Source organism: Prinia subflava, chromosome 6 (genome assembly GCF_021018805.1).
Source record: "Prinia subflava isolate CZ2003 ecotype Zambia chromosome 6, Cam_Psub_1.2, whole genome shotgun sequence".
Lineage (NCBI taxonomy): Eukaryota > Metazoa > Chordata > Aves > Passeriformes > Cisticolidae > Prinia > Prinia subflava.
The window spans coordinates 16465284-16484825 of NC_086252.1; the positions used below are offsets into that span (position 1 = coordinate 16465284).

A 19542-nucleotide genomic window follows, 5' to 3' on the forward strand; every position below is an offset into this window, starting at 1 on the left:
CTAGACCCTGATACTCTGGGTTTGAATGATATTTCAGATTAGTATCTTTTAACCTGACTTAGTAATACTTACTTACCTGAAAAATAATTTTCCATATTGAAGTGCAGTGTTTTAACATTTAGACCAACTTAAATATTTGGTAAGATCATGAGGACTTGAAGAACCATGCGGCTTGATATGTTGGCTGAGCAAAATGCTATGTATCATCATATCAGAACAGATTTTTGTACCAGCAGTGAAACTTGGAACAGCTTTCTGTGGGCAACTCCTTTATCTGAGTCAGAATGAAATCCTGTCAATAGCTTCCCACACTGTCTCACTTCACCACACCACAGCGCCTACATGTTTGTGGTTATGAAGAAGCATCACCTGTCTCTTGCTGAGATTAAATCTAAATATGTCATTTGCTTTCATACCCAAAGTAATAGTTTTGATGTTAATTTAGGTGTCAGATTGCTCATGGTGCCTCTCAGGCCCCTTGTGCTCTATTCCCAAAGGTTTGTTGGGTTGTTTTTTTTTTTTTTAATCAATTAAGTAATGATGTAGAACCTTTCACACTTCACTCATGCACAGTAACTCTACTGAGTCACAGTCATCCAAAGCATTCAGAGGTAAAGGGCAGATCTCAACTGGACAAATGTGAAAGCAGAGCCGAGTTCCACTTGTGGAAAGGTTTAACAGGGAAAAAGCCTCTAGTGTGCCCCTGCCTCAGAGCACGGGTTTGGACAAGATGCGTACTCTGAAACAAGACAGAAAGCACTGCCATTCATGAAAAAAACCTTTTCCCTTCCTTTGCAATTGCTTCCACTCAGGCAGCATTCCAGACTGTTTGAACACTTGTTCATTTTACAATGCCAAGAAATAACACAAACCTTAATTCCTCCTCCCAACCAAATTCTTATTTTTTATTATGCTTTCATTTTAAGGGCTGAACAGCTGACAAGAACACATAATGGAAAAATCTCAAAATCCCACATATTGTTATTTTTCTAAGAGGCCAGAAAGGGTGGGTGTCAAGTAATTGTTTTTTCTTTCATTTCCAGTTTTTTCAAATCTATTAGAAAACATCAGGAACACTTCTTTCTACACCCTCTCTCAAAACTTGAGAAACATACTGCAAGCTCCCTCTAATCACAAAGAAGAAGCTGAAGTTAAAAAAGAAGACTCTTATAAGCTGCAGTATGAAGATGTAACTAGGAACTGCCAAAAAAAATTACCTTCTTTGAGACTGCAGTTGGTAGATCCTGACAGATTTAAAGAAACTGCACAGAGAATCACATGGAAAAAGTTTTATAAAAATATTCCTGCAGTGGAAAAAGGTTAGAAAGGAAAAGCCACTGTTTCAGTGCTTTTGCTGCCACTATCACCCACCTCTTCAATATCAGTCTGTAAAATACATATTAAGACTTTTATGATTAATAATCAATTAATCTAACTAGTTACAAGTAGTATATTCAAGAACCATTGCCTCAAGTGTTTCTTATATTAATAAATCAGAACAGAGATCACAGCAGTTTAAACAGTGTACATTGAGATTTATTAGAACAAGCACTAATAGCAGCAGTGTACAGAGTGATGGAGACAATGTACTGTATGCACTGAACAATAGTAATTATACAATTGCACTTCTTCAGAGATCTATTAGAAAATGCTTTTCAGTAAACAGTTTCCCAAATCTAGCATTGTTTGGATTTGCCTCTGAGGAAAAAAAAAATACAAAAAATATGTTTTATCTTTTTTTTTTTTTTTTGGTAAGGCATTAGCAACATTCATTGGCAGGCTACACAAGTCATTTGTACATGCATTATCCAATTACATTGCAACAGGTAAAAGAGCATCATGTTTCCTCAAAAATTAGAATTGTGTGTGTGTTTTGTATACAATATCCTGGAAAATCTGACTTAGCCTGAAGGAAACAGATAACATCTTGTTACATTTTAGAGCACAACAAAAACTATAGCATAGCCAAATTCATTTTTTATTTCCTACCAGAAGCTGTAGGACCTCCTTCAGCTGGAGTTGATATTATGGGTATCGAGCATACCACATACATCACTGGAATAAAGTCTTTATTATTATTTCTTGTTTACCATTCCCCCCACTACCACCTCCCTGAATCGTGTGGCCAAAGGATGCTCAACTGTAATCAACATTAACTACTGAATGAGCTTGGGTTTTATTGCATGAGAGGTAGTCAGTGTGAGGCCCCATCTGCTCTCTGGATTACTACAACAGGACGTTCAAAACCAACTTACAAGTGCAAAGACACAGAATAAGTGTTGCAGCTGCATCACATGGAAACTTAAAACTGTTTTATTACTGCTCTTTTCTGGCTAGGTTTATTCTCAGAACTAGCCAGAGAACTCAAAATACTAAAAGAAAGCAATTCTATGTATGTGCTAAAGCCTAGACGAGAGAGGCACTTTCTCACATTCATCCTTTTCCAGGCTAAGGTTAAGAGCGTGCTCGTAATCTGCCACCCCCTGCTCCACAAATCACAAAGATTAGACTCCTTTTTTGACTGGCATGCAGTACTAGCAACCCTCAGCTCTGGGCTGCCACCATCCTGGGGAAAGTATAGGGCAACAGGAACAGGGATTGCAAATATTCTTACAGTTAAGCTTGCCAGAATGAGACATAATCTGATGAATTGTAATTGTTTTAATGTACTGTTCTTTATTCCAAATGTCATACCTAATTGAGCTTTGCAGAGACATGAAGTTAACTTGCTTTTAAAAACTACAAGCTCCAGAATGAGGTTCCAAAATGCAAGAGAGCCAAAGGAAAGTCAAGTATATTGCTCAGAGTGGCAAGCAGTCAAACCAACTGTATTTCACACATTTTATCTTCCACAACGGGGCACACATGTTCAAAATTAAGCTTTAGGGCAACTAGTCAAATACCTAGGCTTGTCTGCACATTAGGCCTACAGCTGAAATAGATTTGGGCAGCTAGATCACCCACTCACCTGGAAGCTCACTGGGTTCAGTGGGGAATGGAGTGCCAACAGCAGCTCAGCCTCTGCATAGGTGCTCATTTGTTTAAGCACGTAGGAATTAGAAATGGAGTGCTACAAAACCTGGGGTAACCAGGTAAGCCGGTACATTGTCACTTAGGAATGGCACTGGAAAGTGTTTTTATTTGAACTTAAGCAGCTACATCTTTTAAGCTGATTTAAATGAGAACTGTTTGCAATGTTAATGCTAAGTACATTGATGCCTGTGTAACGTCAGAGTCCAAGCAGATGGAGCAGGAAAAAAATCTGATGTGCATTGCTGATTAACTCCTGCAGTGAAATAAAAGTCTATAGATTTGGAATATACAAATTACATCCTTTCTGTATTGCTCCTCAGCTGCTGATGTTTACTAACCACAAGCAATAAAATTGCTTTTAAAGGCATAATCAGCCCATATTTGGAATCAGGATCAATAAGATGTAAAGAAGAATCATCATGAAGACATCCCAAAATTGTGAATAGTCAAGAACAGATGAATCCATTTGCAGGAAATCAAGAACAATTAACAATATTTTTAATGCTAAATTACTGAATGTACTATAAAGTACATTCAGTAATTGTACTGAATGTACAAACTTATGCTTTTAAAAATGGCGATATTATAAGTGGCTTATATAATTCTCACTACAAATATCTGCAAATTAATTTTCTATTACTTAGAATTATTTAGAAATTATGCTACTGATTTTTTTTTTCCAGTACCTTATTATTCATCACCTCAACATGGAAGTCCACAGCAAACTTTTGAGTAAAAAATTGGGAGTGCTGCTTGTGAGGTTTAATACTGAAGTACTCAAAAAACAATGCATTCTGCAACTTTTGGTTAGCTAGGTACATAAGTGCTTCTCACTGTCTTTCTTTCCCTTAAGTAAATTTTTTCAATTGCTTTCAAACAACAGAAAAAAATTATCTGACATCCCTGGTCTAAGAACTCAGACCCTTTCTCACTGCAGTCTGTTATTTCCCTTTAAAACAGACACTACTCAAAGGTAGCACTGGTTCAAGAAGTTATACTTCTAAAAAGCAACTTTTTGCCTTAATATTCCTCTTAAAAACCACAAAGCAAATTTCTGCTTTGTACCTGACAAAATAGCATAATCACAGTAGAACGACTCTGAGGGTCTCCTTTTACAGGTAAGCTACCCAAAGAGATGTACAAGGAATCAACAGATATAGTTGATTTTTCTTGGTTTTTTTCAGAATGAGCACATGGACCAGCAATTGGCAAAGAATGCTCTTTTAGCTGTTTAGGTTCTGACATTTTGGCCTGCTAAAGAATTAGCACAGGGCAATCTACCACCCGAAAGGTTGTTAAAAGCAAAGAAGCTCAGTAAGGCAGTATAAAAATGACAACTAATCTAAAACTTATTCTTCCAATGGCATTCTCAGAATCTAAGCAAGGTAAAAATACTAACATTAACATTTCATACATGTGCGCATGGGATCTAATCACACCCCAAAAAGTGTGACATTATTCCCAATTTATATTAGCTTTGTGCAAAAGTGAGAGAAAGTACGGATTCTTTGCTGTTGAAATACTGAGAAATTATAAATCACCAGTTAATTATACAAAGAAAAGTAGATAGAGACCCAGAGAAGAGTCTTGCTACTGGTTGCAAGAAATAATATATACAGAAAAGAATTATAATAGTAGTATAGAACTATGTACTGTATATAATAACCTTTCTTGATACCACAGCAGTTTCATTTTATGATGGCTTTTCATGTACTAAATAAAACTATCCCTTCAGACAATCTCGCAGTAACAGATAAAGAACAGGTATTTTGCTATACAGTTCTGGGGAAGAAAAATATTTCAGACATCAGATGCTGACAGCTTGATTTCTTACTTTTTTTACAGTAAATAATACAGACACAAATCTATATACAAAGAAGAATTCCACTGGAAAAGCCCACTGATTTTTTTTTTTTTTTTGGCATGAGGGTGAAATTTTAGTGGTTAGACGTTATTTTGCATTTTTGCCTGCATTCTGAAATACACTTATCAGCACTAATTTTTTGCTCAGTCAGGTCTTCTGTGAGACTCCGCAGAAAATAAAATTTATTGCTATCTGAATTTGCTATACTGTATCTCAACTAATAAAGAATACCAGTAGCACTTTTTTTAAAAAATAAATAAACTTATTTTCCAACCTCATATTGGAATGACAATTTTCAATGTTGACTTCAAGATAGGGGATAAAGAAATTGTAATATATTTGTTGTGATCCAGTCTCAAAATATTTTATAAAATATTAAGCAAATACAAGGATAATAGAACATCTCATCCCTGTTTCTTCCATATAGTTAAATAAGCTATCCTGGATTTTCCTTTCCCTGGAAAACACTGAGGATTAACCTTGATTCACTATGTTAATGCTGTTATAATATTCCTTGTTCAGGTGACTTTAACAAAGAAAGAGAGAGCATTTAGCACAGGACTGCTTGACAAGAAATCTGAGTTTGCAGTCCTGACTCAGCCACTGATTATTCTTGGCAGTCATGACAAAGCAACCCTTGGGACACAAGCACAACCCTAGCAAGAGATGCAATTCCAGAACAAGGGGCTGCATGTGTGACTACACAGAAATGTGCATGTGTGACTACACTGACTGGCACCAGAAGCAAGTAGCTAAGTGAAGAACAGTTCTGGTTGAATATTTGCCACTGTGTTCTGCTCTTGTAGAGCACATCATTTGATTCTCAGACAATTTACCCACTTCTGAGTTTCTGAAGGAATTTTCTCACCTCTTCCCATTTTGCACGCCTCATGTTCTGATGTTCTGCATACATATACACTAGCATAAGATATCCTCTTTCATTAATGAAGACCATTATATGTAGCAGTCAATATGAAAATATGTTTTAGTGTTTCACAGGAAAAGTCTGAATCATTGCTCCAGGAGCAGTTGAATCATTGCTACCAATGAGTAGCTTTACCATACTTCAATGAATTATTCATAGGTCAGAAAGAACATATTAGACACTGCTGATTATATATTCAGACTATGTAACCCTCATTCCTGTCCACATTACCATGACATCTTCAGCCAAACGCTGGCTACAGTCATTTTTGATTTATAAAATGAGTAAAAACTTCCCTTCACCTTCACCATTAATTCTGAGCAAATGTCTCCAATCTTCCCTTTTTTCATGCTGTCATGGATCGGTGGAAAGAAAAATGGGATTAAGATAACCAGCCTGAAATTAATTCAGCAGCTCTGCTGACATTTTAATTCCTACACGTTAGAAAACTTTCTGTTTTGTTACATCTCACACTGACAGAGCTTTTGTGATTAGTTTAACCATTCTGCATTATCGTCTCTCTCTTGCCTTTCTTTTCTGAGGTTTTTGTTCTGGCAAAGATTGCAAGGAAAGTTAAAAAAAAAATTAGACATGATGTTTATTATGTTTATAATGCCACAAAATTTGATAAAGGAGGAGATAAAACACAAGAACATCAATATTACTTTTTAGACTTGCAAGAAACTGTATAAAAATCCTTTCATAAAGATGCTTTTCAGTTTAATGAAAGAAATTTATAGTTTATACTAAAGTCAATGAATAAAGGTTTTAATAAAAGTTTTACATACCCTAGTTTAAGGGTAAGTAATGTATTTGCTTTTGTAAGTAGATTCCTTACAATATATAATACAAAAATAAGATTAATTGTTGTGAATGTGCAATTTCTCTGACCTTACTCAGATTTGCAGCATTCTCCTGGGTGCCAGTCACTGTTGTAATGGTGCTTATGGAAATAATCTCACCAGAAATAATCATACCTTTTTTAATACAGTCTAGATTCTTCCATGAAAAACAAAAAAACCCACAAAAACAAATAAACAAAACCCCCACCCTTCATGAAAATACTGACTGGTTCTCAAATTACCATAAAAGTAACCAGGAATAGAGAAGAAGAAAATTATACTACTAAAAGTAGTATAACACTAAATACACTTTGAAATTATCAATATATGCACTGAAGCATAAATTCAAGTTTTACACTGGTTTGATGACTGTTACTTAATGACAGACAGAAAGAAGAAAACAAGGCAGTGTTTTTCAGCCCCAGTAGGTGCCAAGGTAAGTGGTTATGACATAGCAAATGTCCTTAGCTTTCTCATGGGTCTGTGTGTAACACAAGGTTACCACTGAGGCCATTCCAGTGTTTCTGACACACTTTTGTCAATATTAATCTTATTCCTCCAGGTGGCCAAAACTCCCTAGCTTAACCCCTCCTAACATTTTAGCATATGAATACAAATACACTTTCAGATGGATTTAATCTGAAAAACTCTCCTTTGCTTTAATTATGCAGCTCCATTATTATTAATGGCATCTAAAAATATTCATTCCTCAGATTACAAGTGCAGCCAACAATGTAAAATAGCTACTGTTTATTGTTGCACCAGACAATGTCTAAAATCCTGGAAAACAAGGAGAGCACACAAACCTTTCCTATACTAACAGGCCTTTACTAGTGAGAGCAAGTTTTGCAAAGCAGAGAGTGGATATATTCAGCCCTCTTGTTTATTGTGCAATTGCAGATGAACCTCTCCTCCCCACCAAGGCATTTCTAAAAATTCTGATTTTTTGAGGAGAAGCTCCATCTAAGACTGCAATTGTGCTGGGCCCCACTGGTGAGAGGTGAGAAAATGCCATTCCCTCATGGGGAACAGAGGACACGGCCCAGATGCGAGGGGCTCACAGGTGCCCACAGGGGCAGGACCAGCCCTGGCTCTCAGTTTGCCTTAGGGTTTGTGTCATTTGTCTCCATAAAGCACAGATAGTGCTCAGGAGGGAATTAAGGATTGTATCCTTCAACACTGTGCTGTTTACACACTGCAGTACTTGACACACCTGGCGTGTGCTACTCACATAAAATGCACGGGTGCCAAACAGGCTTATTCAGAGTCAGAAGTTCAAAAGGAGAAAAAAGAAGGGTAACATTATTTGGATGATGTCAGGACTATTATAGTGGGAATTACACTTTTAAAGCCAATACAAAAAAGTTTATTTCATGCAACTTACATCTGTCTAAAATTAGAATGGGTGCTAGATGACTTTTTAATCACAGTGATACTTCATGAAAATCAACTCAAATCATCTTTGAGGGAGATAAAAATTTTTAATATGGCAAAACTCTACCATCTTGATAATACTAATCCAAAATAAGAATGAAGCTATCTTACAAAGAAGAATCTTTGTAAGACACTGCATTTCATGAAAATAGCTACTATTACACTATCATATCCAAAGTACCAGAACAAGGAAGAAATTAAGGTACACTTTTAAAATATTAATGAAAATTACAGCTCATTATTGTGAAACCAAAGCATAAGTATTGTGTATTTTTATACAGAAATAAGTGTTTTGAGAAAACACAGGAGAAAAGCATATGTCTCTGAAGCAAAAGAACTTCTTAAATTGCATAAAAAGTTTTACATGTCAAACATGATTTATGCTCATTTTCAACACTTACCAAGCATATAGCAATTAAACCTACTGAGCTGGATAGTATTTTTCATGCTTCCAAAAGGAAATACTGCCTGGATGAATGAGTGAGTTGGGCTGAAAACTGCTTGAATCCCAGGCTTGAAGGGCACTCACTGGTCAATGGTTTATGCCCTGCTGGCAGCCAGCAGTGAGGACAGCCCTGCAGGGGCGTTCTGTGGCCATGTCAATCAACTTCTCACCAGTGACCTGGACAAGGACATAGGGCTACACAATAACTAGCTCACAGATGACATCGAATTAGCAGGATGAGATGGCAAGCCAAATGGCAAAGCTTCAACCAGAAGGACACTGCTCAGCTTGAGGACTGGGCCAGGAAACACTTCATGAGTGAGTTTCAATAGAAATGGAAAGTTCTGCTCCTGGAGCAGAAAAATCCCACATCCTGGGAAGTGATGTCTGAGCAGCAACCCTGCCAAAACAGCAGGCATTTACGAAAAGGTTGTTTTGGTTGCTCCAAAACAGCCAGTGGTGCACTCTCTTTGCAGCATGGGATACTCAATTCTGCACTACATGCAGAATTGAGGGCATCAGATGAGTAAAACTCACCATCCCCTCTCACTCAGTGCTGTGAAACATCACAGGTTGACTAAAAGTTATCCTTTGGATAGAAGCCCTCGTACCTATCCACTTGAGAAACAGCACAAAATATTCCATGATGTCTGCCAATGTTAGAGGAAAAATACAATAATAGATTTTGCACTGAACACAGAATTCTGCCCTATAAGAAACTACTTTATGGTAAATCTGCTTGAACTTTTTCATTTCTGATGTAGACTGCAAATGTCTTGTGCTGCATCATTTTGTGTCTTTTCTGCTTACTAATTAACTAATTTAACATCCACTTGGCTTAGAAAGTACCTTCAGTAGAATGACAGCATATCACAGATTTTCTAGATTTTAAAAATGTTAGCATTATTTTTCATTCCATGAGTTTCAAATAAACAGTTGTAAAAAACAATTCAGTGATAGCATTTTTAGTGCCCTCCAAGTTTCAGTTTGTGTTGCAAATAATGGCATTCACAGAGCACTGCCAAAGTCCTGTAAAACTAAAGACCTTCTTTCTGTATTTAAATTACAAATTTGAGGACATGCAGTTCTGTCCCTCAAGTGTGCTTGCAGTCATACACACATAATACTTCCTAATACCACGGTGAACTGCACACAAAGACTGGAGCAAAAGATGGGTAAATGTTTAATAGAGTTGGTTTTAAAGAAAACTACATAGAATAATTACTTGGTATTTTACACACAATGTGCCAATTCGATTCCTTGTGTAATATTATTAAAGCAAGTAGAATGACCTTAACCAAATATTATTTTAAAACCCAACTTTGATATATTTTCATTTTCTTATAACAACAATTGTAGAACTAAATTACAAATAAATCAGACTAGGTTCAACTAGGAAAGAGAAAGATAATATTCTTTGGAAGAAATTCCATTAATCTACACAGGGATTTTTACACCAAATTTTTATAAAAATTTCATGAGCATTCACAATTCATAAGAAGTCTACTTAATATTTTCTGTAGGTTTTCATAGTTCTTTCTGATAACAACTGTGTGAAGAAATTGGAACTGATTAGCAGCTAGTTACTTTGCCAGTTACTTTGCTATACAATCAAGAGGGAGAACTAAATTAATATTAAATAACCAAAGTAATCTCAGTTGTGTAGGGACGTGACTCTGAAAAAGGAAGAAGCACGCTGAGAGCTGGGGATGTGTGGTGATGCACTGACAACTGTTCAAACAGCTCTGCTGGCAGATCACATACCTATCTAGCAATTTTATTTTTGGTCTCAGGACTGGAATCAATCTTAAATAGAAAAATGGTATGTCATGTATGGGCAGAAAGGAATACAGAATCTGTGTATGTGAAATCTAACCTATCATCAGTGGCAGGATGTATAACACATGCATAAATGGAAGACTAGATCATACCATATGGAATGTAGCTCTTATCTAATAAATTACTGGTTTTTCTTTTATTAAGATCTGCCCTCCTACTGTTTCATGTTTCAGAGATTTTCAAACAGAAAGTGCCAAGTCTTCTCCCACTTATATTAACTGAGGCTTAGCAACACATAAGAGACTTTGTTTTTAATCAAAAAATATACAACTGCTTTATGAAAAAATGTAAAGTATATTTTGCACAAAAGCTCTTTTGGCAGCACAAGTAGAAGTTGTTAGCTGTAACATGTGGGAGCCTCTGCCATACTCACAAACATAAACTTAGATAAGAAAAGTGGATGGGGAAAAAACAAAGCCAGGAAAATAAATGGTGTGTGTGGCAGAAAATAGCTGCATTTACAGTACTGTCCAGATTCTGGAGAGAAGCCAGAGACCTTTGCATGAAATCTTTCTGTGCTTTTAACACTGTTGCAAAGCTTCAGGGATTTCTAATTGCATAAACAGTTATGGGAAAATGAGATTCACTGAGAGGTCTATGTCCAGCCAGTGCTAAATGCGATGACTGCATCTCAGCATCAGTCATTTAGAATATGAACTTTCTGACTAGCAACTCATATACATTTACCAAAACTGAAAATCAACTAGCTAGCAGTTCCTTTTCAGTCTGATTATACAGTCAGCATCCCAAAGCTAAAGCATGTACAGTAGATCTCATACCTCTGAAATACAGTTAGATGTTTGGTTATCTTCTGATTTTAAATAATGCAGGTCTTCCAGTATTTATATTGTGATAAAATTCTAGAGCTTTAAAAATCTGCCCTTCACACAAGCCTAAGCATAGATATTTTAAAATTACTTAATGTACATCTTAATATTTTGTTAAGGCATGAACAATGGCATATGAATGGGAACAGCTTCCAGAAAAGCATATCTTTTTGACAAAGGCCAGTCCAAGCACATCACATCAAAGGACTAACCTGAAGCCAGAAATGACAGTGTTGTGACCCAAGAGTTTTTAACAAAAATAGTTGAAACAAAATGGATTTTTTTCTCTTTTTCTTTCTTTTTTTTTTTTTTAATTTAAATTTTATTACTCTTAATGTCTGTTTAAAGCACCGGATGCAGTTTTGCGCTTACCAACTCTTCCAAGTGACTTTGGATAACTCATCTGCTTCTTTATTTCTGAATTTTCAGCGTATGAAACTTTCAAAGGTTCCTGTTTCCTTTTTTGTCCTTTTTTTTTTGTTGTTTTTTTCGTTTTTTTTTTTTTTTTTTAAGTTTTGATGACTGCTGCAAAATTAGAAAGATCCAGAAGTGGTCAGGGGCCTGGTCTAATGCACTTCCAAAAGTCCATTATAAAGATGAATATAAATGCGTATGATATGGTTTCTCCGTAGACCCACAAACCACGCTTAGCTATAAGAAACATATTGTGCATAGTTATTTTTTTTCCTTCGGAGTGATATGTTTACTAGGTCTACATTCTCAGTTTACCAGAGTACAGGAATGTCTGCTTTACTAAAGCCAGGATCCTTTCGCAGTTCCCAGTAGGTTTCATTGGTAACCCAGGCTTCTCTCTGATTTGCGTCGATAACTTTCCTGTAGAAAGGGAAAAAAAAAAGAAGAGAGAGAGAGAAAGAGACAAAAAAAGTTTTGACCATAGACATTGTTCTTATGCAATATAAAATCAAATTCCACACTTTTCTGATCTAACCCAATACTGAATCAAATTTCATATTTCTAAAGGACACAGGAACAGTCATGAATTTGAAAACAAAAATCAACCTCTACCTATATCAAAAGCAGAAGACAGAGAAAACAGCCTAGACTGAAAATCTGTTGTTTGGTCTGTATGAGCAGATCTTACAGCCACATAAAACCTCTTTGTCCACTACAGATTCTGATTATGTGAAGGGGATTATCCAATAGATATAGCTTGCAGAATGTAAGCCTCCAACCATTTATTTTTTGGCTCTGCATTTTGCTTACATTTTGCTACAACTGCATCAATTCAGTCTTTTCAGTTTTGATTCCCTAAGTTAGACATGAGGCTACTTGGCATGATTATTCCTTGTTTCAGAAGAATGCTTAACTAAAAAACATCCAACAAAAACCCACCTTCACTCGAAAATAAATGCATTTTAAGTGTATATATATACATTTATATATACATGTTATAGATATATCTATGTATGATGTTGCTGTTCAGGTCACACAGTATTACTTGTCTATGCAATGACTTTAAAAAGCCCCTAGTTAAATCTTAGATCCTAATATTATACTCCTAATTCCACTTCAGTAGGAAGGCTTGTATAACTGAGGCCCATTATGAGAAAATGATCATTCAATTATGAAGCTTAACTGTGTAAAAATTAATTCAGAGAAGAAGATATCAGATATCTTATTATCTTTCCTAAAACTGCAACTTTCCACACTTTCATGATTATTAGTCTGTGTTGGTGGTAATTCTTACAGTACTCCATCCAGTTACACAATAGAAAACAGAAACTTACAACTCAAATAGACTCACTTAAAAAATTTGGGTACATATTCAATGCCGTTTTCTTCCATGTACCGCCTCCGAGCTCTCTGGAGTTCCTCTATTCTTTGTTTCTCAGATGCTGCTGCTTCAATATTTCCTTCCTCCAGAAGCCTGTAGGAATAACAGCATACCCTATAGCAATCTCACAGTGTCTAGTCCAAGGGATTTTCCAGCACCAATCATCACAAATACAAGCAGAAGCCAAGTGTGCTGTCAGTGTTGTACTTTGAGATCCAGCCTGAGATGTGACTCCCCAGCTACGTGTACCTGACCTACAGCCTAAGGCACACACTTTGTTCAGCAAATTCAGCATATCACAAGCACTGAAGGACTATGAACTGAGAATCTGGAGGGAATTACTGCTGCTTCCATCCATAGGGGAAGTGCATGGCATTTCAGAGCCTCCAGTTTGTCATGAGGAATCTGCCCCAAGGTTGCACTATAGCTCTCTGGCATCTAGAAGAAGCTTTCTAATTTCCCTCAGCTGGGTTAAGCAGAAATTTGAGTGCAATACTATCTTCTCTACTAGCAGAATCCTCCACAGCTTAATTCAGACTGCAGGGAAGATGCAGACAAAACACAAAACTCAGCCAAACTCAGTCTTGAGCCCACCAAATATTAAATATATAAATAAGCATTCTTGCCTTTGATCTGGCCTGAATCGTGCATCTGTTGCAGGAAGAAGATCTTTCAGTAAAGGATCTAATTCATTGAGCTCAATAGCAAACCTTGTGAAGCCATAATAACGCTCGTAGTTGGTTGGCATGGAGCCTGAATACATAAGACAAAGGAAAAAGCTTTTTTTAAGCTATTACTCTAAATATGCAAGCGATTCCTTTATTTATAAACTTCTAACAGAAAAAGAATGAATACATTTTATTCTTACAATTAAAAAGCATCAAAAGCTTTTCTCTAGGTGAAACAAAATTCATTAAACATTAATATCACCTGCTTATTCTGCAGAGATTGTAATTGCATGTTAATAGATTTAAAACTTTATGATCTTCCTTCCATTTTAAATAAAAACTAACGTTTTCAAGATTTTCAAGTTAAAAACTTTTTTCTGTTCCCCCAAAAGTAGGCTTATCCAATGTCTGTCTTAAGCCTAGCCTTAAATGATCTTTGGAGTTCATTTTGGAACTTAGCACACTGATGGAATCACTACTGTAAGGAGTCAGAGCAGACATCACAGAGAGCAGGGTGCAAAGTAGGGTTCAAAATACCATAAATACAAAGTAGGATTCCACATTGTAAGGACAATAATTCATGGATAATGCATGTATGAAAGATACAGGTGCAAAGGGTGACTAATTCAACCTCAGGCGTCTAAGCAAGCAGGAAGTTGAAATCTGATCCTGAAAGTCCCAGGTATTCACCACCTCTGAAGACTAATCCTTTAGGCTAATAAAGCATTAAGAGAGCAAACTCAGTAAACCCCTGTTTGTTGAATCCAAAAAATAAGCTCTCTAGAAGAAGGCAGACAGGCCAGCCCAGATGCCAATTTTTTTTCTTAATTTTATTTTTCTGTTGATCCCAAGATCCCAGAACATCTGCCCAGGAGTCAGACTGAGATGTAAATGACTATGCCCTTTAAGAACATTTCCATTTACCATTATTACAAACTCATGTAAATTGTTGCTTGTCTAGACGGGGATTTTAATTTCTCTAGTATTATTCTGTGTATTTAAAATTAAGGCTAAAGCAGCTTCACACAGTGTAGGTTCACCCTACAACACCTTCCAGAGTTTTTTACAAGCTTCTTACCTGGCCTCCATATGCATTTGGCCGAAGGTGCAACTCCACAATAGAGGCCCTCATGCCACTTTCCAAAAAGGCGGTGAACCACCTTCCCTTCTTGATCTATCACAACACCCTGGACCTCATTTACATTTGAATTCCAGTAGTTCACCTGCAAGTTCAACCAAGAATTACTAGCTCACACTGCTTTTCCAACAATCCATTGTACCAACACAAATAATGACTGTATCTGTGTTGCCTGCTGTCCAAATTCTGTTTTGGATCAGCTCAGCTGGAACTAAGAATACCAAAATTCGAAAACCTTATGGTCCTAAATCTAACTGATTTAGTGTAGGAGAAACACTGCATAATCTGTGATGTGGTTTTGACATAAAAGTATTTAACTATTTGCACATCTGGGAATTACATTGTCACTCATTAACCCGAATGCCACAAAATTCTGCAAACATGCCCCTTTGCCTGTCAGAGCCAGCTAATGCTCCTCTTCTTACATGAGGAGGTATTGAATATACCTGTACCTGATGGGAATCCTTTCATGGGTGCTGAACACTGCTGTACACAGCAGGGAAAACATTCAGCCAGTATTATATGTTGTTTCTGTTTCTCCTCTCTATTTTGCTTTTCTTAGACACATTTAGCTCTTACACCTTCATCCAAGAGCCAATTGCTCACTCTCACTCTCAGATTATCCATCAAAACACAAATTTCAGATTTATTTTAACACCCCATTGCTGACACTGCAGTGGTATCAGTGTCTTTTGTTGCAATGTGAAGACAAATTTATTTTTAGGGAAAATACTTGATAATAACATAGCTATCTAGACTTCTATTTTTATATATAGTCCTTGCCTGGATATTAAAATACTATGAACCAAAGCAGCAATAGGTAATGTAAAGAGATAAAATACTGACCAACAGATTCTAGTAGAAGGAGAAGTAAAATGGCATGGTAGTGTACAGGGACTTTGTGTTTTCATTGTGGTAATATAAAAAGAAAGATTGACATTTCATTTTTAATCAAAAACCAGCAACAGTACAGCACACAGCTATACAGCAATGGAACTCACTGATATCAATTATTCAGTGGAATCATACTGATTGACATAACATTCTCATTTGACAATTTACGTTCTATCAATACTGATAAAAGAAATAAAAGGTAAAATGTGGAATGTGGACTTCAGGAATAGTGAAGAAACAGCTTGATGTACCCTTAAATTACGCAGTTATACGAATGTAAGAATGTAATGTGGATTAGCGTCCGTATGTTACCTTGACAAACGTGAGTTTACAAATACAAACACTGCTTTTTGTGTTTCTGATTGTTATCTCTCCGTAGTGCTCTATCCATCTCCTTCCACTAAGAATATTGTGTATGCAAGTAGTGACTTTGTTCCAGACATAGTAATCTCCATACCTAAGAACAGATTAAGAAGTAGTTGGTAACATCTGTTCATCATGATCGTTACTGACAAAAAAGTAAAACATTGCCCCTTTATTGTAAAAACAAACCATATTGCCCCAAACAACCTGCCCAGATGACAAAGTTCTGTGTCTGGTTACATTACTAATCCTCCTTAGAGAAGCTCACCTAAGCTCCAGTACACAGAACTACAGAAAGGTGCCATAAACCACAAATAAACACATTATGAACCACTGAAGCCCTGCGTGGCCTATTCACTGTCCTCAGAGCATGAAGTGCTTTGGCCACAATTCCTATAGGGGCAGAACAGTGACCCACTGATCAACACAAGGCTGAATTGAGACTATAAGCACTATAAGCACTATTAAATCACAAACAGAAAAAAAATAAATATGAAAAGAAGATCAAGGAAAGGAAGTAGGAAGCCAGGAGCACACTGGCACATCATCCCTTTCCCTTCGTAACAACGGTCCAGTCAGAGCATCTCTAACATCAAACAAGAGAATAAAACCAGATAATTATATCGTGCAAAGCACGTTCTTCTTCAGAGTTTAGAGGAAGGCATGAAGACAGAAGACAAAGCTGCTCCAGAACGCATTTACTTCAATTTCATGAGATGGACAAAGAGGTGAAGTGATGCTGTTAGAGGCAGAAAGAAAGCCTGACTGCAATGTTCAGGAGCAAGAACACCACTGCAAAACCAGAAGACATGTTAAAGTGTCCACTCCTCGTATATCCTTAGGATTTATAAGCTGCAACTAGTCTCACTGGTGGTGGAGCTACTGCTTCTCACTCCTCTGCCAACATCTTCATACAAAGCATGAAGTACTTTGGTTTATCCACATTTTGAAAAAAAGACCTTTCATGGTCAGGTTGCTCTGAGGGAACACCCACTGGCATTAGGACAGCATCAGCTGCTGACAGTCCTGCACTGCAGCCTTGTTCTGAAGGGCTCATCACTACTGTACATACAAAATATGGGCTTTCTCTCCCAAAACATTTCTATCCTGCTCTCTCCATCACTTTCTAGAGTGTATATCTTTCCTTTAAAACCAGAAATGGATCTTCAGGCTCAAAAATGTTCCAGTAGCCCCACCTGAACACTAAGGAGAGATTAGAGCTGGGCACCAACTCTCACCAGTACAGTCCACGTGATATCTGCTTACCCCAACCCATTCACAAGGCAGCACAGACTAGAGTGCACCAAAGACTGAAAACAAGAGGAGAGAGGACAGTAGCTTACTTTGGAAGAGTCACATTCAAGGTTCCAACTGGCAGAATTTCCATTGATTTCCCCCAGAATTTGTTTTTCCACCTGATATCTGAATATAATAGTGAAATACTTAAAAAACTGAAATGACCAAAATCTCCCCCTTGCACTGATCTGTGTGGCACCAGACCATCTGTGCTAGACTAACCAATTTAAAACAGGGCTGTAGATAGTATGAATTTGCCATGAAAATACTAAAGGAAAAAAATACCAGAAAATTACATTAGGTTAGAAAAACTAAATATAAAGTTAATTAAGAATTGTGTCTGTGCTGCTTGATTGTCAAATGTCTTGTGCAAACATTCAATACAAATTAAAGTAGGTACAGGGAAAGAAAGAGTATTTTTTTCATCTGAAAAAAGAACTGCTTGTGTTTGTAAGAAATAGTAATTTCATTGGTAAAGGCCTTTTAAGGAAGAGTATAAACAGGCTGCAGGTGACAGGAGAAGTTGTAACGTTTGCTCACTCTTAATGAAAAAGTGAAGTTAAATAAATCGGATCATCAGTTTATAATATGTCACTTCAAAATAGTAATAGTAAGTATAGAAATTCTGAGTAAGTTCCAAATGCAAAGCTGAGCTTTTACAAAGTTTTTACGTGACAATAAAAAAGGAGTTATGCTTTTGCATTAAAAAGTATACCTTGCCAAAACACAAAGTTTTTCGATTCACAGTGACAGGCTGAAATGGGAGGATGGTGGCTAACCTGAAAAACAGTTTGGTTGAGTTAAAAACATTTTATTTTCATTTCTAAGACAGTACAATTTTTATTGCAATATGCAAATACTAAATAGCCCATGTTGCTATGAAAATAGATACAACTTAATGGTTGTACTTAAAACACTGTATTTAAAACAGTTCCTTGTGATTACTATAAAAATGTATTCCTTCTAGCATTTAATGATATCCACTCATATGAACGATAGTTATTTACTTCTAAGAAAGCAAACAATTCTAAGTAAAAAGAAAAAATGGGATTATTCTATAAAATGAAGAACAAAAATTATAAATCTAAACAGGAGTGTCTATTTAGCAAAAAGCTTTACCTGCTCTGAGAAAAATCGAAATCCTTTGTCTTCTCTAATACATTCATAAGTTTCACCAAGCACTGGGTTAAATGGCTTGCTTCCTGCTCTAAAGTAGGTAGAGGCATAGCCTGATGCTGCAAAGGCAGCGATGAGAACCTGCAAAAATACAGACCAGAATGTGAAAATAGGCAGACATTCCTGTGTGTGTGCCATCACTATGTGGTACCACACAACTCACTGTGCTCAGAGTGACAACTGGATTAATGAAGTATGCCTGAGAGGGAAACCATGCATCCTAGCCAGAACCAGTATAAACTTTATTTCTTCTATTGATATAATTTTTTTCTTCATGGCCTCATTTAGTCTTTCAACAATACCTTAAAAAGACAATCTGCACATGACACAGTTTTCCTGCCTTTGACCAGGCTTATCATTAGTGACCTAAAACAGACCCAGCTCTAGTCCTTCCCGATAATAAATATTATGTAATAACTACTAATTACAAGCTCACATGCCATGTTCCTATGGGAACTATTTTATTTAGCACCAAACATGAACAGCTCTCACTTAGGATGTCCTTAGCGCTGAGTTATCTCCAAATCTTCCACACATGTGCAGCCTTAGCAGCCCCCTTGTCTATATGTACAACCACAATTTAATAATCTCTAAGCCAGGCCTGACTGGGAGTAGTAAGTTAGATGACATGCCATGGTTATTTGGGCTACAGGTCTCATTTGCAGAGTTTAAAAAAAAATAACATCAGCCAGTCAGAAGTCCAAAAAAACTTCAGAAAAACAATACAGGGATAAAAACGAGTCAGCTATTGGCAATATGCTACCAGTGGGAAAATCTTAACCAGGTTCCCCTCTCTTCCTGCTTAGGAGGGCATGGCCCTCATGTGAACTTTTACATGCTTTGTTTTCTTCCTTCTGTGTAAGGGGTGCTCCATTCTCTACTCATTTTGCATTATTCAGAAATGCAGCATCAACAAAATTACCACTGTTTTCACAGGCTTTTCTTCAACAGTAAAAATCTTCATTCTTCTAAAACTGTTTTCAGATGAATTTCAAATTCCTTT

The 19542-nt window shown here is 36.6% G+C and overlaps 1 protein-coding gene across 1 annotated transcript in view; it reads right to left on the reverse strand.

Moving 5' to 3' along the window:
* Positions 1-1520: 1520 nt before the first annotated feature.
* The window catches only part of OSBPL6 (oxysterol binding protein like 6), a 100246-nt gene continuing 82224 nt past the window's right edge, over positions 1521-19542 (reverse strand). Inside the window, exons 16-23 of the mRNA XM_063400436.1 lie at positions 18483-18620; positions 18079-18142; positions 17411-17489; positions 16017-16161; positions 14751-14895; positions 13631-13757; positions 12975-13097; positions 1521-12043 (exon numbers count right to left, since the gene is read on the reverse strand). Of these exons, the coding sequence (XP_063256506.1) occupies positions 11935-12043; positions 12975-13097; positions 13631-13757; positions 14751-14895; positions 16017-16161; positions 17411-17489; positions 18079-18142; positions 18483-18620 (930 nt within the window). The 3' untranslated portion in view covers positions 1521-11934. The remainder of the gene's footprint in view (positions 12044-12974; positions 13098-13630; positions 13758-14750; positions 14896-16016; positions 16162-17410; positions 17490-18078; positions 18143-18482; positions 18621-19542) is intronic.